The sequence below is a fragment of the Pelophylax lessonae genome, assembly GCF_965119305.1.
Source record: "Pelophylax lessonae genome assembly, chromosome: 3".
NCBI classification, from domain to species: Eukaryota; Metazoa; Chordata; class Amphibia; order Anura; family Ranidae; genus Pelophylax; species Pelophylax lessonae.
The window spans coordinates 540,940,737-540,967,581 of record NC_138770.1 but is presented as its reverse complement, the minus strand read 5'-3'; the positions used below and the strand labels follow the sequence as shown (position 1 = coordinate 540,967,581).

Sequence of the window (26,845 nt, the reverse complement as noted above, 5' to 3'; positions counted from 1 at the left end):
AAGTCAGTGATATTGTACTAGTTTAAAGAAAGGTTTATTGTAAAACAGAGCCAGTTACCAAGATAAAACAATAGGACAACAAAAAAAAAAGTAAAAACTCACCGAGAGAGCTGCTGATGACCTGAAATCGTACAACAGTATGATGTGAGTACTGAGACCCTCACCCGACTAGTTTCGTCCAAACGTACGTTCTCAGGGGAGGCTGTGCCGGCTGTACTTGTTACAGTTTGGTGAGCGTGCATTTGATTAAGGTGGTGGCACTCTGTTTTCGTCACACAAATCTGTAACAAATCTGATCTGATGGTTGGTGGAAAATCTATATATGGATTTTAATTTAAGAGAGTCTTCACGCTTGGCACATTGAACACTGCTGATTTTTTGTTCACTTTTGTTATATTTACTGGTGCAGCATCATTACACAATTTTGTAAATAAATATAAATAATATAGTATTCATCTTTGTCTTAGTATAGGTTTTCTTTAAAAAAGGAGGTTATTGCATAGGCCCAATTGGGACTGATACTCCTCAAGATGCTGGGACTGAAGGGGTTACCGTGTTGCAGTGACAAGGATCTATAAGTGTGTAGACAATTAGCGTCATCTAAGGACAACAACATTTTAAATGGAGTCAAAGGGATATGTATAAATTCTAAATGTATAGAAAATGCAAAATTTTTTTATGATAGCAAAAATGTGTGTGAAAATACATTTTATTTATTGTTATTTGTGTCCAAAAGGAAGCCCAATTCCACAGTGAAACATGGTGCATTACCTTTTTTGTGTGGTTAAGGATAAGGGTAATACAGTTTCTTACTTATTGCAGAATGGATGGGACATTGTAAAGTTTTATAAAGAACATTATGCATAAAAAAAAAAAAAGAAGCAATATCTATCATACTAAAAACACAAAGCAAAACATTAGGAAATTAAAACCAGACCAGGTAAAAGCCTTTTAAAAGGTTTAATACAATGCTGCAGGAAAATCAGCGATTCCACAGAACTCAAGAAGAGCATGAATACTTTGACAACTCTCTGAAATTGTTCCATTGTTGTTCAAAGACTGTAAAATTACATCTGAGGATCTGCAAGAAGGAGAAAGAGCTTTAAACATAGATAAAAAAACAAAAAAAGCCACATGTATCACAGACCCCAGACTGGGCTGTGCTGAGGAAGGGGGCTGGGAGGGGGGTCTGTAATGAGGGGTTAGGCTTGGGGGGCGGATCTGTACTCTTGGGATATGGAGCTGGGAGTAAGGGGATCTTTTTTAGTTGTAATCTGTGCAGTGTTCTGTGCATTATACACTCCTGAGCCATGCACTGTGTGCATTATGCACTTCTGAGCCCTGCACTATAGATACTACGTGGCTTTATACAATATACACCTGATCACTACACTCTTAAAAGAAAAATGCAGGAATGAAAAAAAAAAAAAAAAAAAGAGAACAAAACCAAACCAACATACCTAGATGGCTGTAGCATCAGTCCGATGCTGCAGCTGTCACCCGCTGTCTCTACACCAAGAATGAAGCGATTAAAAACCGTTGATCGCTGACTTAGAGTCTACTGTACTCTGCTTCTCCAGGGTTGAGTGCCAGGCTGTGGAGGGGGTGGGAGCAGCTGGGTCAGCCTCTTAGCATCATTATTGTTGGGATCCCTGCAGAGCCTGGACCATCTTCTGTGACGTCAGCTGACAGCAGGTTTTACCGTCATCCGCTGACATCCACAATTCCATTGACATGCATTATGTCCGTATATCACCCACAAACGGATGGGGTGATATACGGACATACGGAACGCCCGTGTGAAAGGGGCCTTACATGTTGTACATCGAGGATCATTAACAGCCATAGACTGCCAGGGAATATCGGTCCATCTTCATATTTGGATGAGAGGAGGGAACGCACTTTCAGCCAGGAAATATCTAAGGTCCTTACAGTTTGTTCATCTGGTAAGAGGCTTACCCTCCCCCTCCCTGATAAGGAAGGTCTGGGAAGATATTTACCTCTCCCTCTCCCCAGCATTTGACTTCCCAATTGGATCTGGTTGCACATATGCCCTTTTCTATTCAATTCTGGTAAGAAGCTAATCCACACCGGTGGTGGGACATCAAGCACATCAAGTTGTTTTCTGACCATCACTTTGAACGTCACCTATTCTGCTTGTTTTTTCCATCACGGACACTTTTATTTGGACTTTGTACCGTTGATGGTTTGGTGCACTTTGGGCTACACTCATCACGGATATTGGTTGTCTTATGTGGACTTTTTAATTTATATTGTTGTGTTTTTATGCACTGTTAATTATATATTCTATTTAGGAGATATATATTCCACTACACACATCACATGTTTATTGGTTTTTTGATTTAACCTTTTCCAGTGTTCTCCATTTGCAGAACTTCTTCACTCTTGTTTAGCGCACCGGATTTATTTATTTCAAGTTACCTAACTGATCAACATACATTGTAGGAAGTACAAGTAAAACATACCACTGTGCAGTACAGCAAGGTGGAATTCAGAGCCTACATATGTAACAAACAAATATGGCTACCACCTGGGGCATACAATTAAAAATTATACATAGAAACAAAGTTATTTCAAAAGATTAAACAAATATTGCTAAGAATATTTACACAATCTAATTTATTTAAGCGTACATAGAAAAAAAAATATATATACAGTGGGTACGGAAAGTATTCAAACCCCCTTAAATTTTTCACTCTTTGTTATATTGCAGCCATTTGCTAAAATCATTTAAGTTCATTCTTCTTCCTCATGAATGTACACATAGCACCCCATACTGACAGAAAAACACAGAATTGTTGACATTGTTGCAGATTTATTAAAAAAGAAAAACTGAAATATCACATGGTCCTAAGTAGTCAGACCCTTTGCTGTGACACTCATATTTAACTCAGGTGCTTTCCATTTCTTCTGATCATCCTTGAGATGGTTCTACACCTTCATTTGAGTCCAGCTGTGTTTGATTATACTGATTAGACTTGATTAGGAAAGCCACACACCTGTCTATATAAGACCTTCCAGATCACAATGCATGTCAGAGCAAATGAGAATCATGAGGTCAAAGGAACTGCCTGAAGAGCTCAGAGACAGAATTGTGGCAAGGCACAGATCTGGCCAAGGTTACAAAAAGATTTCTGCTGCACTTAAGGTTCCTAAGAGCACAGTGGCCTCCATAATCCTCAAATGGAAGACGTTTGGGACGACCAGAACCCTTCCTAGAGCTGGCCGTCCGGCCAAACTGAGCTATCGGGGGAGAAGAGCCTTGGTGAGAGAGGTAAAGAAGAACCCAAAGATCACTGTGGCTGAGCTTCAGAGATGCAGTCAGGAGATGGGAGAAAGTTGTAGAAAGTCAACCATCACTGCAGCCCTCCACCAGTCGGGGCTTTATGGCAGAGTGGCCCGACGGAAGCCTCTCCTCAGTGTAAGACACATGAAAGCCCGCATGGAGTTTGCTAAAAAACACCTGAAGGACTCCAAGATGGTGAGAAATAAGATTCTCTGGTCTGATGAGACCAAAATATAACTTTTTGGCCTTAATTCTAAGCGGTATGTGTGGAGAAAACCAGGCACTGCTCATCACCTGTCCAATACAGTCCCAACAGTGAAGCATGGTGGTGGCAGCATCATGCTGTGGGTGTGTTTTTCAGCTGCAGGGACAGGACGACTGGTTGCCATCGAGGGAAAGATGAATGCGGCCAAGTACAGGGATATCCTGGACAAAAACCTTCTCCAGAGTGCTCTGGACCTCAGACTGGGCCGAAGGATTACCTTCCAACAAAACAATGACCCTAAGCACACAGCTAAAATAACCAAGGAGTGGCTTCACAACAACTCCGTGACTGTTCTTGAATGGCCCAGCCAGAGCCCTGACTTAAACCCAATTGAGCATCTCTGGAGAGACCTAAAAATGGCTGTCCACCAACATTTACCATCCAACCTGACAGAACTGGATAGGATCTGCAAGGAGGAATGGCAGAGGATCCCCAAATCCAGGTGTGAAAGACTTGTTGCATCTTTCCCAAAAAGACTCCTGGCTGTATTAGATCAAAAGGGGGCTTCCACTAAATACTGAGCAAAGGGTCTGAATACTTAGGACCATGTGATATTTCAGTTTTTCTTTTGTAATAAATCTGCAACAATGTCAACAATTCTGTGTTTTTCTGTCAGTATGGGGTGCTATGTGTACATTCATGAGGAAAAAGAATGAACCTAAATGATTTTAGCAAATGGCTGCAATATAACAAAGAGTGAAAATTTTAAGGGGGTCTGAATACTTTCCGTACCCACTGTGTGTATATATATATATATATATATATATATATATATATATAAAATAATAAATATATGAATCAAAGAAAACCTGAAAATGGTGTAGCGTTACTTTTTAAAAACAAAACAAAAAAAACAAAGGACTTTTCCCAGGACACATTTCAAACCATACACTTTGTAAAAACTTGTATCCTACCCGAGAGCCCACTGTCATTGCAGCCACACAGGCTACCAACAGACACGCGCAGAACAAAAACATTTTAGTTTTGATTTGTTATTTTAATGATTTTGTTAACTTAAATTCGTTGCATTAGTTTATCGTTTTCGGAATATGCTTAGTTTTGTTTAATTTATTAGTTTTCAAATTCGATTTAAATTTTTCAAAGTTAGTCAAATTGAATTCAATTATAGTGGATTAGTAAAATTTGACTTGGCATTCAGACATTAAATTTATTCCATTAGAAATTTGATATTCTATTTTTTCTATTGTTTTTTTAGATTCTGATTTTTTCTATTCTATTCAAATGTATTCTATTTGAATTTTGGAAGACGGTTATATTCTATTTTATTCTATTGTTTTTCTATTCAAATTCCAATTTATTCTATTCGAAGTTCAAATTTCGGAAGATGGTTATATTCTATTTTATTCTATTGTTTTTCTTTTCTATTTTTTTTTTCCTATTTATTCAAATGTAGGTTTCTATATTATTCTTATTCTTTCTATATCATTCTATTCTAATCTGTTCTATTCTACTTTATTCTAGTCAATTATTTTCTATCATATTCCTTTATTTTCTATTCTATTATTTTCAATTTTGTTCCATTCTTTTCTATCAACATGTTCCCAGTTTCCCTTTGGGATTAATAAAGTATTCTGCATTCTATTCTATTTTACTCTATTACTTGATTTTCTATTCTATTTTATTCTATTCTTGTTTTTCGAATTTCGGACAAAATTTAGTTTCGTTATTTTGGATTCGTTTAAAATTATTACTATTGTAATTTAGAAATTCAGATACAACTGAGTTTCCAATAAACAAAAAATGTGTCTGAATTTCGGTTTGGAATGAAGAAATTGATTTTTTAATACAGACTTACCTGTCATTTATTTCTTGAAGTACATCACGGGACACAGAGCCATAAATCATAACATATGGGTTATTTAGCCACCTACAGGTGAAGGACACTGGCAACCAATCAGAAAGGATGTCCCTCTATATAACCCCTCCCACACAGGAAGTACCTCGGTTTTGTAGCAAGCAAAAAAGGCCCCAAAGAAGAGGGGAAGGAGATGATACGTGATGTACTTCAAGAAATGGATTTTACAGGGAAGTCTGTATTAAAAATCCATTTTTATTTTCGTACATCACGGGACAGAGCCATAAATTATAACATATGGGATGTCCAAAAGCAATGCATCTGAGGGGAGGGGGACACCAAAAAATACCGCCATCCGACAACCAAAAAGGATTACACCGCTGCCTGCAGAACACTGCGGCCAAGTTTAGATTCCTCCTGGGTTCCAACATCCACTTGATAGAAATGAGTGAACGTATGCAACGATGACCAGGTCGCAGCCTTGCAAATCTGAGCAATCAAGACTTGATGGCGATGTGCCCAAGAGGCACCTACTCTTCAGGTAGAATGTGCCTTTACAGAAAAAGGTGGAACCTTCCTTTCTAAATTATACACCTGGATAATAACCTGGCAAATCCAATGAGAAATAGTAGACTAAGATGCTGCCAACCCCTACCTGGGCCCTTCTGGCAGCACAAACAAGCTCTCGGTTTTACGAATCTGAGCTGATCGCTCCAAGTAAAACTTAAGTGCACGCATTACATCAAGAGAATGCAATAACTTTTCCTCCTCTGAGCGAGGGTCTGGAAAAAAGGAAGGTACTAGTATGTCCTGATTCAAATGAAAGGTGGACACCACATTGGGAAAAAAACCTGGGTGTGGACGTAGAATCACCCTATCTTGATGAAAAATCAAGAATGGCTCTTTACAAGAAAGAGCTGCTAGTTCCGATACCCGTCTAGCCGAAGTTATCGCAATCAAAAAGACCAGCTTCCTGGTCAGAAGAACCAGGGGAACTTGCCCCAGGGGTTCAAAAGGTTGTTTTTGTAAAACTGGCAGCACCAAATTTAAGTCCCAAGGACACAATGGTGGTTTCACAGGCGGAAGAAAAATGTAACATGCCCCAGACAAAGGTCTGAACCAACGAATGGGAAGTTATCGGTTCTTGGAAGAAAACTGATAAGACTGAAATTTGCCCTTTAATAGTGCTCAAGGCTAATTTCATATCTACTCCTGCTTGAAAGAAAGCTAGAATGCTCCCGGTGATATAGTTGCAGGGATGATATTTCCTGGCTTCACACCAGGCAATGTAGGATTTCCAGACTCTGTAATAAAATGTTTCCTAGCATTTATCAGCATATAAACTGCAGGGCCAGATACACCCTGCTCCTTCAAGATTAGGGCTTCAATAGCCAAGCCGTCAAATTTAGTGACTGTACAGCAGGGTGGAATATCGGACCTTGAGAGAGTAGGTCCAGATGCAGTGGAAGAGCTCAAGGCCTCATCACTGCCAACCTTTGGATTTGTGCATACCAAACCCCCCTCGGCAATGCTGGAGCTACCAGGATTACTGGTTTTCCCTCTAGCTGGATCCTGCACAACAGACGTGGTATCAGCTGCACTGGAGGAAAGGCATAAATCAGGGAATACTCCTCCCAAGGAGTCACCAAAGCATCCACTCCAGCTGTGAGTGGATCCCTGGTCCTGGACACAAATCTTTTCAACTTGTTGAACCTGGATGCCAACGGATCTGCATCTGGGACCCCCCAGCGTAGGCAGATTTATTTTAAAATATCTGGGATGTAAGGACCATTCCCCCAAAAACAACTGTTGATAGATCAAAAAAAAAAAAAACTTCTGTCAGGCATAGCACAAACTCTTCTCTGCCCAGGATAGGATGATATCCACCTCTTTCTGGGCTGACAGACTCTTTGTGCCTCCTTGATGGTTGAAATAAGCCACGGCCGTGGCATTGTCGGTTTGCACCCTGACAGGGTAACTCCAAAGTCTGGGAGTATTTCTAAGCCTGACTGGCTGCTCGGATTTCTAGAATTTTGTTGGGGAGACTTCTCTCTACCCAAGACCATTTCCTCTGGATGGTTGCGTCCTCCAGAACCGCTCCCCAGCCAGAGAGAAAGGCATCTGTAGTCACCACCTTCCAGGTTACTGGAAGAAAGGATTTCCCCTTTCCCCAGATTTCTGGTCTTCAACCACCAATTCAGACTCGGAGGTACTCTTGGTACCGGAGACATAGACCAGTCCAGAGACTGAACTCTTCTGGTTCATGTACACAGAATTTTGTTCTGTAAGGGTCTGGCATGGAATTAAGCATAGGGAATTGCCTCGAATGCAGACACCATCTTTCCCAGTAACATCATGCAAAAACGTATAGAAGGATATCTCAGCCTTACTACGGACCAAACTAGATCCTTCAGGTCTGTGACCTTTCTTGTTGGCAAGAATATCTTTGCCTGAACTGTATCCACAAGATGACCCTGGTATTCCAGATGCTGGACCGGCTGTAATGCTGACTTTGCTAAGTTCAGTATCCAACCCAGACTTTCTAGGAACTGTATTGTCTGGAGGACATTTCGGCTTAGAGCCAAAGCCGATCAATCTATTAGTAAAAGATCATCCAGATATCCTATTACAGATATCCCTCGAGACCTTAGAACAGCCAATACTGGAGCTAGGATCTTTGTGAACACTCCTAGAGCTGTGGCTAACCCAAAGGGCAGGACCACAAACTGAAAATGATGGTTTTCTTTTGCAAAGCGTAGAAACCTTTGATGAGCCTGGAATATAGGCATGTGAAGATATGCATCCTTGATGGCTACGAATGCTAGAAATTTCTCTCCCTGCAGGGATGCTAGGACTGAACGAATTGACTCCATACGGAAAGTATAAACGTTCAGAAACTGGGTTTAGAGCTTCGAGATCTAGAATAGGTCTCACATGCCCGCTTGGTTTGGGGATTATGAACACGTTTGAGTAAAAAGCCCTGAAACTTTCATTCTCCAGAACCTCCATTATCACTCTTTGGGCCCTCAGCTGGTCCAACGCCAGAAAGAAACCTTTTTAGGGGATCGGTCGGTACACTTGACCTTATAAACTGAGGATACGAGAACACCTGCAATTCCAGTTTGTACCCCTGCGAAATGGTGGACATAACCCAGTTGTCTTGGATCATTTCCACCCAAACCTTTGAGAACCCCACCAGCCTGCCCCCCACCCAAGAGAGTGGGGGCACCCCATCACAGAGTAGGCTTAGAGAAAGACTTGGCTGATCTCTGGGCCCAGGGCTTTTTCTGACCCTGCCCTGAAGGGTTGGTCCTGGACCCAGATGGTTGAATTGTCGCCACCATCTGGAATTAGAAGCACTGGTAGTGTGAGTGCGGGAGACCTTAAAAGGAGTATGCTTGTTCTTCCTTTTCACAGGTAGCAACATACTCCCCCCCCCCCCCCCAAGATCTTTTGGATATACTTATGCAGATCATCACCAAAAAGGCATTCTCCCTGAAAAGGGAAGCCAGCCAGTTAATATTTACACAGCTCTTTAACCAAAGGATTCTGCGCATATGCACTGTCATCAGAGCAACTCCTGACATTTGCCTTTATGGAGTCTGTAAGAGCATCTACTGCGAAACAAAGTGCGAGGTAGATCTGACAGATCTTCCACAAACTCTCCTTGAGAAGGAACGGTCTTGGACACTCACTTCATAAGGTCTTTTAAGACCGACAAACTCCTATGGCCGCTACTGCTGGATGTATCGCAGATCTTGCAACCACAAAGGAGGCTTTTAATAAAGATTCCAACTTATCTGCTGGATCTTTTAAAACCTGGGCATTATCCACAGGGCAGGTTAAACTCGTGTTAACCGAAGAAGTGGCAGCATCCACAGTGGGTATATTCCATTTCTTAGTAAACTTTTTCCTCCTTAGGATACCATAGTGAAAACCTTTTAGGAGGAACATAAATCCTATCAGGATAGTCCCAATCATTATACATTTCTTGCTCCACGAGCGGATGTATGGGGAACAGCTGAGGAATATGAGGAGGGTGCAATGAGCCTAGAGAGGAAACAGGAGACTTCAGCCGTCTCAAAGGGAGGAAATTTGTGTCCAGACCGGACCATTTCACTAAGAAACTGAACCAACAATCTCAGGGTTCGAGAGGCTGACAGACTCCTCTGACCCTGACTCCCCAGAAGTGGAAACCTCAGCTTGACCTTCTATAGGGTCATCAGCTACTTCTTCCACATCCTCTGCCCAATCCTTAACTGAATTCAGGGGGTGGCTCAGATGAGGGGGAATCTATCATGTTTCTTCCCTCTTTGTGCAATCATGTCAGCAATCTTACCCTCAAGGCTGGCTAATGCCGATGCTAAATTGTCCTTAGTGATGTAGGTTGCGGCAGAAGCACCTGGGGTAGCTACTATGCCTGAAAACCATAATGACTCAGATTGGCTAGTCACCTCTGGCTCTTCGGGGTGAGTAGACATATAGGAAGCATGGCTAGGACCTTCAAGGCCTGACTGTGGCATCAGAGTGCCCCTTCCAACTGTGCCCCCCCCCCCCAGCCCTCTTTGGAACAGACATTGCTCTATAGCAAGACAAACTTGAGGTAATAACTTCAGTGTACCAAAGGCTTGTGCCAAGCTTATACAGCTTATCATAAACAGCACTGATTATCTCAAGATACAGGACCTGTTTGTGCCAGTAACAAACACCCACAGTGACTCACGCAACCCAGCTGCTGCTGTTCTGTGTCCCCTTCAGCCTCGGCAGAGGCTAGCTCATTGGAAACAGTTCCCTCTAAATAGCGCCCATTTATGCTGTACTACGCATGCGTGGCATCAACATGCACGTCAATCGCATTCAAACACGCCCAATATGCGGGGTATGCGTGCGTGAATAGGCCTTCGCCATAAACACGCTATCAAGGCAGAAGACAAACATGTGGGCGCTTATGCGCCAAGGCGAAAACAGCAACCACATGGGCTGAGAGCAGCTTAGGCTGAATTTTGTTTGTCACAGCTGATACCTTTCAGGTGATCAGCCCAGGGCAAAAAAAAACAGTGTGATAACAATAGGCAAAGAAATAATGTTTAAACAAACTTTGCATCAATCCCACAACTGCACAAACTCAAATAATCACAATTGGTATAAATGGCATATTTAATCCCTGAGGAAAAGCCAGAGCATTCAACAAGATGTATTTTGCATACCTTAACATCCACAGTCTCATGTACACATTGGTTTGTCACAGCTGATACCTTTCAGGTGATCAGCACAGGGTGAAAACAGTGTGTCAGAAAAACAAGCACAGAAATAATGCTTAACAGGATGTATTTTGCCTAGGCTTAACATTCATAGTTTCACGCAGAGACTCACATGGCACTCGGTCTCTTATCTTTTTAAAGGGAACAGTGCATAAAATATTTACAATTTGCAATTATGCCAGCAGTTTTTACCTTCAAAATTTGCTGTATGTGTAAATATTTTAAATCGGACTCACCAGTCCTGCTGCAGGATTCTGTTTGAAACAGGAATCCAACCCTTACCCATCATGGTGAGCTTTGTCTTGGCAACCTTCTAGGACTGGGTCCCTTTGTTTCAGAGGGGCCACGGCCTTGAACCTGTAGAGCACCCTGCACGGAGGGCCTTTGGGGTTTGGTATTCCAAGGGTCCGGATCCCTGGGTCCAGCGCCTAAAAAGGCTAGTATTACAGGCAAAACCTTGTATCTGCTTCCCGAGGCTCAGGTACCCTCTTTTTAGTGCATTGACTGTTATAGATGTAGCTGATAGCTAACCCCTTAGATTCAGTGATCTTTGATCAGGGTATGTATCAAGTCTTCTTTCTTCTTTGAAGAGAAATGTGGAGAGACTCCGGTCACATGGAGGCCATCACCTTTAGACACTGGCGAAAAAAACTGAGGTTCTTCCTGTGTGAGGGGGGTTATATAGGGGGGACATCCTTTCTGATTGGTTGCCAGTGTCCTTCACCTGTAGGTGGCTATATAACCCATATGTTATGATGTATGGCTCTGTGTCCCATGATGTGCGAAAAGAAAAGAACCGCACAAGTCTAACCAACAGGGCGGCTATCTCCCTTCTCCCCTGCCATGAGGGGACTGTGGCTGTCTGGAGATAGGTAAAGAAGGACACTGACACTGGTTGCAGCATTAACCCAGGGAAGCCCTGCCCAACACTGAAGAAAAGAAAAGCTATGATTGGCCAGCCCATTCCAGCAATTGTACGGAGGGAAGGAGCAGTGATGCTGGGGAATTTAGTCCCCAGGAAGGCAGCCTGAGTAGGGACAGACTTAGGGGGACTTCACATCCTAGGAGAACTGTGCAGTGTTGCAGGAAGCAGAGGAAGAGTGAACTGTGAAAGCCTGAGCTGTGCAGGACGCAATCTCATTTGGGGTGTCCTGTATGTCAAAATAATCAGTATAGTGAAAAATTCAGTTGGTTTACATGCAAATCTTCCCCTTTCCTATTAATGTCAAATGTGACCTGCCACCTCTTTACTGGTCAGTGAACAGTGTTGGATTAATACCCTTTTCCTTCCAAGATCAACTGATTTGTGCCTTTCCCCCCTATACCAGTCAACTGAATACCCTTCGAATCACACCAAACATTCCGGCGTCATACACAGGAGGCACTAAAGCTGGGGGCAAGAATGCTACAAGAGACCAATCTGCATATAAACATTGAGAATAGATACTTAGAAGTACCTCCCCTACATTGTTAGCAGCCCAAAATCAGAGAAGCTAAAGTATAGATACACACTATACTTTTCTACTAGCCAAAAATTTACAAACTTTGCTGGAGGAGAAACCAAGTCCAATTAGATGGCATTGACAGAGAGGGCACCAGTCTATAACCCTATACTTGTAGCACTTCCCTAGGTAGGTGCTAGGGTAGGTGTATACAGTTTTTGGTTTCTCTGCTTAACAGGGAGACAGCCAGGTAAATTCAGGAGCTGTCTACTTAACAGAGAGCTGTGATTCTTAGATAGGACCTGCCTGGTGTGCACTGATGCTGCTCATCCTGGCTTGATGTTTCACATTGACCCAATAGTAGTACAGTTTATTGGACAGTGGGCTGAAACCATGCAGATGAGAGCAGAGAATATGTGTACAGCCCTGGCCAATAGGCATGGGAGGTGCCCTTGTGTATGCTGGGTGACTGTACTTATATCTGAGGTGCACATGTGGCTCCTGGTATTTGGCTGGAGAGGAGAGTGCAGGTGGCGAGGGGGTAGTCACCTCTCCCCAGCGCAGGCTGCCATGTGGCCTCAAGTGGTTGACCCGAGGGCCAGAAACAGAGATGCTGAAACCCAGGGACTCTTGAGGGCTGACTAAGGGAGGATATCCATGGATCTCTTCTGGTATCACAGGGGAAGTTGACAGGGCCTTGCGAGTACAGACTTCCCACAGGGATCCTAGAGACTATTGCTATTAGAATTCCTCTCTTGATGCTAGAAAGTAAAAGAGGATACTGGGTAGTGTCCTGTAGATACAGAGTTCACTGAGTTTGCTGCTAACACAAGCAAAGGACTTATTCCTAAATGCAAGTGCTGTATGATTCAGCAGAAGATTGGCTATTCATTTCTACTAAATGAGGCCAAGTGAGAGTTGTCCTCACCTGTACATAGTTGAATTTGGAGTATCCCACTAATCCCTTCTCCTATCCAAATTCTCCAAATAACACAACAAAACATATCCCCTAGACCAGGGATTCCCAAACTACGGCCCTGCAGCTGTTGCAGAACTACACATCCCATGAGGCATTGTAAAACTCTGACATTCACATACATGACTAGGCATGATGGGAATTGTAGTTCCTAAACAGCTGGAGGGCTGTAGTTTGGGAATCCCTGCCCTAGACTGGTCATTGAAGACAACAAGCGAAAAGTGTGTGTGCGCACCTGGCAGCCTGTAAAAATACCCAGTATCTGGAAACAGGATAATCAGAGGGAGACCCATAATAGATCTATACTCAGTAGTTCCTACGGGGTCAGTGCTACATATTATACATGGGAATGTATTACTGGCATTCAGTCACATACTGTATGCTCCAAAACAAAATTGAGATGCTGTAGCACCTTACTCCTGTGCTCAGAACCAGAGCCCCCCATCCACTCATTCCACAGAACTCACACTTGGCATCCCAAATGGCTGAGGCCTTGCTGCGCTATAAGACCGGGGTAGTCTGAAGGTACTGCAAACAAAAAACCATTGTTTGGGAGTAGTGCTTTTTTCAATTTAATAAAGCCTATATTGAGGATAATGCGCTAGGCCAGTGCACCCTTTGTTTTTTATTTACATACTGTATGTTACTGGTAGAAATTCAGTCCTGTCGCAACAGTAACAGGAGGCTAAGATACAAGGCTAGGATACAAGAGTTGGAGGCCATGCTTTTGCATAAATACATTGAATTTCCTTATTCATTACACTTCCACTGACAGGGGAAGAATGTGAAATACCTTGTTTCCTTTTGGCTCCTGCGGATTACAGGCTTGGGCATTCCCATTTTCAGAATAATTTTTTCTGCAATCAGTTTCCCCAATATTGACTGTCATGTTGTAATTTTCTCCTGCAACAACCTATGGCAAAGAAGTACTTAGTACTTACGAAATATAAACAACAGGACCATAATAAGACACACAGATAAATGAAGAGGATCAACTGCAAACATATACCTTTTCTGTAAATATTGTAAATGATAACTCACACATAATTACCAACTGGACAACATTTACAGCAGATACATACCAGCAAACATGGGGTTTGTCTGATATATTATATATATATATACACATATACAGTATATATATCTAAACCTCCAAAAATGTAATATATTACAGTTTACCAGTCCTTGAGTGTGATGGCTGCATTAGTTTCATTTGTTTATTCCTTTCCCTCGAATTCATCTTGCGATTTTACCAATAACACATCCTGACCTAGGTTAGTAACGCTTGCTTAATGTATTGTATCAGTTGGAGAGGAGTGTTGCCACCCTGGGCTGCTCTCCTGATTTGGACTACAAACACTTCCCACTCTCCTTATCTCTAATACATAGAGGGGCATTGCTTTTTAGCTCACAAAAGATAGTTGGAAAAGCTGATAGTATGGACTTGACTAAAATCTCAAACCATAGGAAGGACAGGGACACAACATTTTTCACAGGAGTTTTTCTGTACTTGCCAAAACTGGTTTTAGCTGAAAAAAAAAAAAAAAGTACCACTATTAAAGATGACATCTTGTTTTTCTTTAGATTAGTGTTTATGTAGTACTTTATCCCATCTTCCTTCATGCTGTGGAATGCTACCTATGTGGTCCTTTACCCATGGCTGTCTGTTAACACACCTAGCAAGGAGATGGCTGCATTGCTAACCAGGGCTTGTCTCTAACTCCAAGCACTTGCCTGAGACAAGCACCTGCAAGAGGAATCTAGGAGCAGGGCCAGCACTACTGCTAGGCAAACTAGGCAGTGAAGTAGGGCACACTGCCACCTAGGGTACAGCCACAGCCGCTTGTTTCCCTACTGTCCACCGGCTTCTGGAGCAGGTAGGATGGTGGGCGTTGGAGGGTCTCCAGGGCACTGCTGGTTTCCTCCCCTTCCTCCACCTCTGACTCCAAGTAAGGAGGGAACCAGGTCTCCCAGGGGTTGGGGACCTTGTGATAGCACCCACTCTCAGACAAAAACAGCGGTGGGGACTGGTGAAGATGTTGCAGGTGAAGAGACATGAGCTACAGATCTTTATAGTTCCTCTGCCACGGCAGTACCTATACAAGCATCCCACAAAGCCCCAGACCACTCCTCACAAGGGGCTGAAGGCCCACACAACACCATCGACTGTGTCCGTTCCTCGGTGGATAGGGCAGATAGCTGTACTGCCGATGGTCCTAGAGAACCACTTCCCTCTACTGGGTGTGCTGCAGGTGGTGGTGTCTCAATCACCTCCACGGATGGTACGTCCGATGCAGACTCTGGACAGAGCTCGACCCAGCTAGTACTGGGGAGAACGTAACCCTGTGGTCCATGTGGGAGCCCTGGTGGGTGCTATTCTACTCCTCCTCCGCCAGGTCTAGAAAGCCCAGGTGTTGCTCTGCAGATGACCTGACCACGGTGGTGACCTTAGCAACAATGGTCCATAGTGCATTGTGTTTTGGCAGGGTACCAAGTAGTTACATGGAGCCTGCCCGACTGGGGAGTACCTCAGAGAGTAAGGCCCAGCACTCCCCTCAACAGGCCAAGGATGTGAGAGCCGATGTCAGGGCTCCGCACTCAGTACATACACAGACCAAGGTTTCTGTGTTCCCAGTGTGGCACACTACCAGAACCATTCTGGGGATGACCAAAAGTCTTATATCCAGAGAAACATAGCGGATATCAGGTGATATAAAGCTGGACTGTGTCACCTGAGCTACAGGCCATTTTAATATTTTCTACTCTTTTTAAAATGTTGAAGTTCTATTTTTAGTTTTTTTTTAGACTAGCATTGGCCCTGTATAGGAGGGACATTTTCAGCAAATACTGGAAAAACCTGTCAACCTTGCTAAGTTCTTTTCACTTAATGCAAGCTAAAATGGAGATGAACAAAGGCAAACATGGCTCCCAATAGTCGATGATTTGTAGGGACTGCCCCTCTTTGGAACCAAATCCCTTCATTCTTCTTTCCTACTCATTAGTCCCTCTTTTTGGACTTATGTATCATCCCAGAAAGTTGGGAGGTATGGAAGCCAAACTTGTGTGACAATCATGGCATACAGTGCACACAATGCAAACATTAAGGAACAAGAAATATATTATTAGCAAGATTGCCAGGTTAAAATCAAGGGGAAAAAAAATAAAATCAATGCAGCTATCTCATCTGTGGTAAGCTGCCCGTGGTAAATTTCTGTTTTTGGGTTTAGATATGCTTTAATATAGTAAATCACATTAGCCACAAGATGGCAGCCTATGAATGTAATAGTAGTCTATGCCTCCAGCATATATGTACACAGAAAGCAATTTAAAAGGGGTTAAGAAAAGAGAAAACAGATCGCAAGCTTTATTCCATCAGCTGCTTTTTAAATGTGCCATTGTACATGACTTGATCTTATAGGTCAGTATTTTGGAACATTATTGCATCGTTCACTCCTGCAGGAGCTTGTTGTTTAACCACTTCAGCTCCGAAAGGTTTTCCCCCTTCATGACCAGACCTTTTTTTATCCCATTTAGCGCTGCGATACTTTAATTGCACAGTCACGCAACACAGTACCCAAACTAAATTGAGATAGATAGATATTTTTTTTTCACACAAATAGGGCTCTTTTGGTGATATTTGACGACCACTGGGTTTTTAATTTTTTTTTATTATATAAATGAAAAAAAAAGACCCACCATAAAAAAATTAACACACCAAAACAAATATTTTTTACATTTTACTATATAACATATCCAATAAAAAAATAAATTTTCTTCATAGGTTTAGAGCAATATATATTCTGCTACATGTCTTTGGTAAAAAAAAATCCCAATAAAAAGTATATATTGGTTGGTTTAGGTGAAAGTCATAGTGTCTATAAATGATTGTATATATATATATATATACACACACACCGGAATTTTTTATTTTATTTTACACAGTCACTGTAATAATGGCACTCGCTGGGAAGGGGTTAACATCTAGGGGCAGTGAAAGGGTTAACTGTGTGCCTAACAAGTGTAATGTGTTTGTAGCACTACCCTGCAGGGGCTGCAGATGGTTTCCCTACTCCTGCACAGCCAGCCGAGAAGCATTTTCCACGACCATCCAGACACAACAATCAGTTTGTTTAGCTTGGTTTTTGTTGTTAACCAGTTCTGGACCTGAAGGATTTTCCCCCTTAATGACCAGGCCATTTTTTGCGATTCAACAATACGTTAATTTAACAGAAAATTGCGAAGTAGTGCGACGCTGGACCGAAATAAAATTGATGTCCTTTTTTTCCCCACAAATAGAGCTTACTTTTGGTTCCGTGTGATTTTTATTTTTTGCGCTATAAACAAATAAAAAAAGAGCAATATTTCTGGAAAAAAAAATAATACATTTATTTCACATTCTGCTATATAACGTTCCCAAAAAAAAAAAAAAAAAGAAAATTACAATTTTTCATCCTTTTAGGCCAATTTGTATTCTGCTAAAAAAAAATTGCAATAAGCGTATTTTGATTGGTTTTCGCAAAAGTTAGCACATCTATAAACTAAGGGAAAGATTTGTCATTTTTATTTATTTATTTTTTACTAGTAATGGCGGCGATCTGCGATTTTTAGCGATACTGCGATGGACAGATTGGACCCCTGACATTTTTGACACTCTGTGGGAGCCGGGGGGGGGGGGGGGATCAGTGACATTATTACAGTAATCAGTGCTAAAAATAGGCACTGTTACTATAATAATTACATTGGCAGGGAAGGGGTTAACCCCGTGCATCGGTATCCCCGCTGCCTAATGGGGGCGGGAGCACGCTCGCCCCACAACATCACTTGTGCGACCGACTTAGGGCTACATCGGTTCGCGCAGGAGAGGCAGCCTGCCACAGTAAATGTGCGGCGGGTGGTCTTAATGTGGTTAATTAGGGGTAATAACTTGGATGGGGAATATAAATTATGGGATGCCTAGCTTGATTGCAACAATACCAGGAACAATTTTATGCTCCAGAACTGTCATCCTCCTGAATGCTGACAGTCTGATAATCAAAGATTCAAAAGACCATTAAAGACTAAAAACTCTCAGTCCCTTAGAAAGTAGCACAAAGTGTTGTAGGCTGCATCCAGCTCCACTGTAGACACTAATCCCAACTCTACTCTTGCAGGAACTACCAGCCCATCTGGCTGCTTCTTCGTCAGGCTTCCCGCGGCTCCGAAGATCTCCCTGGGCAAGGGAAAGGAAAGATTAAAAACAATGTGGTCTTCCATAAATGCTTGCTACATGTGGTAGCCTATCCCCTTGTGAATCCCTATGTATGCTGATGTCCTCCTTGCTCTCCGCTTCTTCTTAAGCAAGACTCTTTTAAAACCGCAATGCTGTCGGGGTTCTCCCAAGCCAGCCCAAACTCCAGCCTGAGGAAGAGTCCCCCTCCCCCACCATACCAGGGGCTCCCCTCTAAGGCCACCGACTATCTCCTCAGCACTCCATCTTCCACCTGACTCCCCTGCTAGCTTGACTCATCCATATTTAAGGGCTGACTCAGCACACTGCCAGGCCCACTGCCCAAGGATTGGCCAAGCTCCCTACGTATGCAGATCAGCCCTACTAGCCTCCATCTTATAGCTTATAGAAAGTTCTCCAAACTTCTAGAACCAGGGGAAAGCACCAGAGACCTGCATGTATGAGTCATCCAGCCTGACCTGCAGTAAATCCTGACACAATTAAGACTCACAAGTTAACTAAGAGTCAGGTCATAGGTTTGCCTACACTGACACTAGTGGGTGCTACTTTTACTAGTAAATGTGGCTGATTTTCTCCCTGCAAAAACAGCCACATTGCTGCTCCATGTACAGAGCCATATGTTGTTAGTAAACACAGGACTCTGTATGGTGATTCGCTAAGCCGATCAGCTGGTTCCGGCCATAAAGCATTGGCCGGGACCTGCTAACCAATTTGTGCTGTAGCGAATCACAGCACAGATGGGGCAGCGAAAGTACGCCCCCTACCTGGAAATGCCAGATCATGTACATGTATGTGATCTAGTGCAGAGCAGCCACCCCATTACCGTATATGTGCATGGGGAGGTTTGCAAGAGGTTAAGGTTCCTAGGGTCTTTTCCCATAGCTGCACGCGCAGTCAGGAACACAGTCAGTTTTTTGGCTCAATGAACAGTCTAGGGTTATGCTTTTTATGCATTATTCTGCTTTATTGCAGAACTTGAGTTTGGATAGGAGCAGGTTAACTGTGGGCTACTCCAGTAACTTCAACAGCAACTTGATGACACTAATCTTCCACCTAATATTCTGAGCAGAGTCCTTGCACAAGCAATTACTGGCATGAGGTATACCAGGACACCAGGCACAATGTCCCCTTAGAGCAACGCTAACTCTAGCAACAGAGGGATGGCCACAGCACACAAGGATCTCTTACACCAGCCTGAACTCACTAACATCCTTTGATGATTGTATGCCTCCTACCAAGATCGTCCAGACACATCTCCAGTGATACCAGACTAGATCCACAGACGAAAAGTCCCTCGGTCAGCTTCAACAGAATAGGCCCCCAAACTAGCTTATCTGGGATTTCAGATAAAGAACAGACACATGACAGGCCTGCCCGGAAAGGGCAGCAGCCCTCCAGGCCTTAATCTCCTCCTTCCTGAAAATTACCCTTCTGTTCCAGGTATTTATACCATCTCCCAGCCACCAGAGATTGGCCAGGGTTGCATTAATATGCAGCTGCTGATTTGACTAGCCCAGCCCACTATCTTCCAGAATCTTTGTGGACAGACAGGGGGAAGCAGTCAACCCTGCAGCCAGTAAAACACAGAACAAACCAAACTATTTACATGCAGCTCAACTGATTAGTAAGCCAAGAAATAAATTTACCTAACCTAGCACCTATTTAGAAGAGTGCTATAACATCAGCAAGGAAAAACTTTTCCAAGTCCTGACTGTTACTTCTCTCAGATACCCCTTCTACTAAATAAACTAGGTGCTTTAATAAATCCACTTGAGTACTAGTCGGTAAATACCGCTTCATTACCAGGCCATATTTCAGTGCTGTGCTCTTAAATTTCCATAGGTGATGCTTTCAAGTCATCAGTTTAGAGTTACCCATGAATAACAGGCTTAGAATTATTGCTGTCGCTCCGGGATGCATGGCGATATGTAAAATGTGTAGTGCAATTGACGTTTTCTTGTATAGGCACCTCTGACACATGCATTTACCTTCATATGTACATGGAGGGGAATTTTCTGTACTTGGGTGTAACTTTAGTTTTTGAAGTCACTTTTGGTTACGGCTGAAAACAGAAGCTCGGATTTTACAGTGTTCAGCTGGTGTGTGGCCCCATGGTCCTGACCACTAGAGATGAGCTTTGAGCTTGCGTTGAATGTAAGCTTGACTCGAACACTGGCTGTTTGCCCGTTCGTCGAATGACGAACAAATGGGCTTCTTCCTGGGAAATTTGAGCGCCCGCATTCATTATGCGTGGTGCGTGCAGTGCTTTATGGATTGGCCAAAGCATGCACCCTGACCTCCATGCTTTGGCCAATCAAATCAACTCTGCCATGATTGGACAAAGGCAGGCTGTCTTTAGTCAATCATGGCTCAGGGGCTAAGTACACGCCCCACATTATATAAAGGCTACTCGCACAGCAGCTGTGAGTAGTATGACTGTGTGAGCTAGATAGCAAGTGGTTGAGGAAGGTAGAGGAACATGATTAGTATATTCAGCATCAGCAAAGCAGTATACAGTAAACCCCCCTCCATTGCGGGGGTTATGTTCCGGACCCAGCCGCGAAAAGGGAAATTCCGCGAAATAGAAAAACCCTATTAAAATGCATTGTAGGCATGTTTTTTTTACTGTCACTGTACATGTAAAAGCATTTTAAGGTCTTTAAACACACTTTTAAAACAATAGAAACTCATTTAAACACATAAAAGATACTAAGAGACATAGCAAGAGCTATGGAAAACACAAAAATATTTCATTTTTTAATGATTTATATAGTAAAATAACATTACAAAAAAAAAAAAAAACGCAAATTACCGGGACCGCAAAAACTGAACCGCGATGGAGCGGGGGATTACTGTATACCATGCATTGAGATATATATATATATATATATATATATATATATATATATATATATATATATATATATATATATATATATATATATATATATATATATACACATACATACATATACATATATATACATATACATATATATACACACACACACACACACACACACACAATCCCGATTCCAAAAAAGTTGGGACACTGTACAAATTGTGAATAAAAACAGAATGCAATGATGTGGAAGTTTCAAATTTAATTTTTTTTTTCAGAATACAACATAGATGACATATCCAATGTTTAAACTGAGAAAATGTATAATTTAAGGGAAAAATAAATTGATTTTAAATTTTATGGCATCAACACATCTCAAAAAAGTTGGGACAAGGCCATGTTCACCACCAGTGGCGGCTGGTGAAGTTTTAAAATGGTGGGGCGCAAGACCCTGCCCTTCCATTTGACCCCTCCCATTTCTCAGAAGCCCCACCCCTTATAGACTCCACCCATTTTGTCCCCTGTATTTAGCTTGCGTGAACAAATTCTCCCAATATATCACATATTAAGGGGTCCATCAGTACTAGTATATCCCATAATGGGGAGCAGGGGCCCTATTATGGGATAAACTGTGAGAGACACCCTATTATGGGATACACTGACTGAGAGTGGCACAAACCCCACAGTACAGACCCCTTAGCACAAACCCCACAGTACAGGCCCCCTAGCACAAACCCCACTGTACAGGCCCCCTAGCACAAACCCCACAGTACAGGCCCCCTAGCACAAACCCCACAGTACAGGTCCCCTAGCACAAACCCCACAGTACAGGCCGCCTAGCACAAACCCCACAGTACAGACCCCCTAGCACAAACCCCACAGTACAGACCCCCTAGCACTAATCCCACAGTACAGGCCCCCTAGCACAAACCCCACAGTACAGGCCCCTAGCACTAATCCCACAGTACAGACCCCCTAACACTAATCCCGCAGTACAGACCCCCTAGCACTAATCCCACAGTACAGACCCCCTAGCACAAACCCCATAGTACAGGTCCCCTAGCACTAATCCCACAGTGCAGGCCCCCTAGCACAAACCCCACAGTACAGGCCCCCTAGCACTAATCCCAAAGTACAGACCCCCTAGCACAAACCCCACAGTACAGGCCCCCTAGCACTAATCCCACAGTACAGACCCCCTAGCACTAATCCCGCAGTACAGACCCCCTAGCACTAATCCCACAGTACAGACCCCTTGCACAAACCCCACAGTACAGGCCCCCTAGCACTAATCCCGCAGTACAGACCCCCTAGCACTAATCCCACAGTGCAGGCCCCCTAGCACAAACCCCACAGTACAGGCCCCCTTTCAATGCAGTGACCAGCGTATATGCCCCCTTTCAATGCAGTGACCAGCGTACATGCCCCCTTTCAATGCAGTGACCAGCGTACATGGTGCCCCCAATGCAGAGATAGGCGTGCGTGCCCCCAATGTAGTGACCAGCGTACATGGTGCCCCCAATGCAGAGATCAGCGTGCATGCCCACAATGTAGTGACCAGCGTACATGGTGCCCCCAATGCAGAGATCAGCGTGCGTGCCCCCAATGAAGTGACCAGCATACGTGGTGCTCCAATATAGAGATCAGCGTGCGTGCCCCCTTCATAGCACCAGAACAACTGACTGACAAGACAGTGTGCGCCCCCCCCCCCGGGGCATCATTCACTTACCGTTACCGGGCAGCCTTTAGGTAGAGGTAGGGACGGTCACTCACACAACTTCTTCTGCGGACTTCCGATCCGACTCCGTCGCTTCGCATCAGTCAGCTCAGTTCCGACCTCAAGTCACGCGGGCGTGGCTCTCCCTCTCCTGTCCTCTCTCTCTCTCTCTCTGCAGCGGGCGGGAATGGAAGGTGATCATGGTGGTCATGGTACATGCATGTCACAGGTCATGTCACAGGTCAGGTCACAGGCCAGGTCACAGGCCAGGTCACAGGCCAGGTCACAGGCCAGGTCACAGGCCAGGTCACTTAACTGCTCTTGGGCTGGCTCACTCGACCGGACCGACTGCTGTGCTGTGGGCTCGATGGACAGCTCCCCCACATGGTGCTCCCCCCCAGGTTCAGACCATGACACGCTGACACTGGACACCCGACTTCTCCGGCACTGCGGGCAGCTCCTCTTTTGCCGATCCCTGGAGGTGAAGAAGTGACAGGATGTGTGATCCTCCTGCAGCAGCGCGCAGACTTCCAGTTATTCTGTGCCAGCAGCTGCAGCGGGGGCGGGCGGCCTCACGTTGTGAATGATTGGTCGGCTCGATCGGATCGTGCAGAGATAATCTGCGATCAGATCTGATCGCAGATTATCTCTGCACGATCCAATCGAGCCGACCAATCATTCACAACGTGAGGCCGCCCGCTCCCGCTGCAGCTGCTGGCACAGAATAACTGGAAGTCTGCGCGCTGCAGCAGGAGGATCACACATCCTGTCACTTCTTCGCCTCCCTCCAGGCTCCTCTCTCTGGTACTGCTCCGGGCGGCGGGCTCCCTCCGGCGTGGCGGCGACTGACGATGGCGACTCCTCGGTCTTCCAGGCTCCTCTCTCTCTGGTAATGTCCCGGGCGGCGGGCTCCCTCTGGCGTGGCGGCGAGTGACGATGACGACTCCTCGGACCTCGGTCCTCCAGGCTCCCGGCTTACGCGGCGGCTTTCGCTCTGCTGTGTCCTCTCTCCGGCAGGAACTGAAGGTGATCATGACGCCGGGGCGGTGCACCGCCCCCAAGCGTCACGGCACCATGTCCTTCTGTGATTGGTCCAGGCCTGGACCAATCACAGACCGAACATGAGTAAAGTGGGGCGTGTCGGGGCGCATTGCTCTGCGCCCCGATGACCTGCAGACAAGCGCCAATCGGCGCCTCAATTTGCAGCACGTGGGGTCAAAAACCCCACCCCCCCCATACCCAGCACTAAGGCTGGCGCCCCTAGTGGGCAAAAATTGACAATTATTATTTTTTTTTCCTTTTTTTCTGGGAGGGGGGGCGGCGCCCCTGCGCCCCCTATCGGCTGGCCACCACTGTTCACCACTGTGTGGCATCCCCTCTTCATTTTATAACAGTCTGCAAATGTCTGGGGACTGAGGAGACAAGTTGCCCAAGTTTAGGAATAGGAATGTTGTCCCATTCTTGTCTAATACAGGTTTTTAGTTGCTCAACTGTCTTAGGTCTTCTTTGTTGCATCTTTCTCTTTATGATGCGCCAAATTTTTCTATGGGTGAAAGATCTGGACGGCAGGCTGTCCATTTCAGTACCCGGATCCTTCTTCTACGCAGCCATGATGTTGCAATTGATGCAGTATGTGGTCTGGCATCGTCATGTTGGAAAATGCAAGGTCTTTCCTGAAAGAGACGATGTCTGGATGGGAGCATATGTTGTTCTAGAACTTGGATATACCTTTCAGCATGGATAGTGCCTTTCCAGATGTGTAAGCTTTCCATGCCACATGCACTCATGCAGCTCCATACCATCAGAGATGCAAGCTTCTGAACTGAGCGCCGAGAACAACTTGGGATGTCCTTGTCCTCTTTAGTCCGGATGACATGGCGTCCCAGTTTTCCAAAAAGAACTTCAAATTTGGATTTGTCTGACCACAGAACAGTTTTCCACTTTGCCACAGTCCATTTTAAATGAGCCTTGGCCCAGAGAAAACGCCTGTGCTTCTGGAACATGTTTAGATTTGGCTTATTTTTTGGCCTATAGAGTTTTAGCTGGCAACGGCAAATGGCACGGTGGATTGTGTTCAACGACAATGTTTTCTGGAAGTATTCCTAAGCCCATGTTGTGATTTCCATTACAGTGGCATTCCTGTATGTGATGCAGTGCCATCTAAGGGCCGAAGATCACTGGCATCCAATATGGTTTTTCGGCCTTGACCCTTACGCACAGAGATTGTTCCAGATTCTCTGAATCTTTGGATGATATTATGCACTGTAGATGATGATAACTTCAAACTCTTTGCAATTTTTCTCTGAGAAACTCCTTTCTGATATTGCTCCACTGTTTTTCGCCACAGCATTGGGGGAATTGGTGATCCTATGCACTTCTTGACTTGTGAGGGACACTGCCACCCTGAGAGGCTCTTTGTATACCCAATCATGTTGCCAATTGACTGAATAAGTTGCAAATTGGTCCTCCAGCTGTTCCTTCTATGTACATTTAACTTTTCCGGCCTCTTATTGCTACCTGTCCCAACTTTTTTGGAATGTGTAGCTCCCAAGAAATCCAAAATGAGCCAATATTTGGCATGACATTTCAAAATGTCTCACTTTCAACTTATGATATGTTATCTATATTATATTGTGAATAAAATATAAGTTTATGAGATTTGTAAATGAGTCCATTCCTTTTTTACTCACAATTTGTACAGTGTCCCAACTTTTTTGGAATCTGGTTTGTATATATACAGTGGGTACGGAAAGTATTCAAACCCCCTTAAATTTTTCACTCTTTGTTATATTGCAGCCATTTGCTAAAATCATTTAGGTTCATTCTTCTTCCTCATGAATGTACACATAGCACCCCATACTGACAGAAAAACACAGAATTGTTGACATTGTTGCAGATTTATTAAAAAAGAAAAACTGAAATATCACATGGTCCTAAGTAGTCAGACCCTTTGCTGTGACACTCATATTTAACTCAGGTGCTTTCCATTTCTTCTGATCATCCTTGAGATGGTTCTACACCTTCATTTGAGTCCAGCTGTGTTTGATTATACTGATTAGACTTGATTAGGAAAGCCACACACCTGTCTATATAAGACCTTCCAGATCACAATGCATGTCAGAGCAAATGAGAATCATGAGGTCAAAGGAACTGCCTGAAGAGCTCAGAGACAGAATTGTGGCAAGGCACAGATCTGGCCAAGGTTACAAAAAGATTTCTGCTGCACTTAAGGTTCCTAAGAGCACAGTGGCCTCCATAATCCTCAAATGGAAGACGTTTGGGACGACCAGAACCCTTCCTAGAGCTGGCCGTCCGGCCAAACTGAGCTATCGGGGGAGAAGAGCCTTGGTGAGAGAGGTAAAGAAGAACCCAAAGATCACTGTGGCTGAGCTCCAGAGATGCAGTCAGGAGATGGGAGAAAGTTGTAGAAAGTCAACCATCACTGCAGCCCTCCACCAGTCGGGGCTTTATGGCAGAGTGGCCCGACGGAAGCCTCTCCTCAGTGTAAGACACATGAAAGCCCGCATGGAGTTTGCTAAAAAACACCTGAAGGACTCCAAGATGGTGAGAAATAGGATTCTCTGGTCTGATGAGACCAAAATAGAACTTTTTGGCCTTAATTCTAAGCGGTATGTGTGGAGAAAACCAGGCACTGCTCATCACCTGTCCAATACAGTCCCAACAGTGAAGCATGGTGGTGGCAGCATCATGCTGTGGGGGTGTTTTTCAGCTGCAGGGACAGGACGACTGGTTGCAATCGAGGGAAAAATGAATGCGGCCAAGTACAGGGATATCCTGGACAAAAACCTTCTCCAGAGTGCTCTGGACCTCAGACTGGGCCGAAGGTTTACCTTCCAACAAGACAATGACCCTAAGCACACAGCTAAAATAACGAAGGAGTGGCTTCACAACAACTCCGTGACTGTTCTTGAATGGCCCAGCCAGAGCCCTGACTTAAACCCAATTGAGCATCTCTGGAGAGACCTAAAAAT

General features: G+C 44.1%; 1 protein-coding gene across 2 annotated transcripts in view; it reads right to left on the bottom strand.

Moving 5' to 3' along the window:
• Positions 1-936: 936 nt before the first annotated feature.
• The window catches only part of LOC309549635 (cystatin-2-like), a 71,372-nt gene continuing 45,463 nt past the window's right edge, over positions 937-26,845 (bottom strand). For both annotated transcript variants that reach the window (XM_082250015.1, XM_082250016.1), the window contains exons 3-4: positions 13,861-13,980; positions 937-1,081 (exon numbers count right to left, since the gene is read on the bottom strand). In XM_082250015.1, the coding sequence (XP_082106141.1) occupies positions 1,001-1,081; positions 13,861-13,980 (201 nt within the window). In that variant the 3' untranslated portion in view covers positions 937-1,000. The remainder of the gene's footprint in view (positions 1,082-13,860; positions 13,981-26,845) is intronic.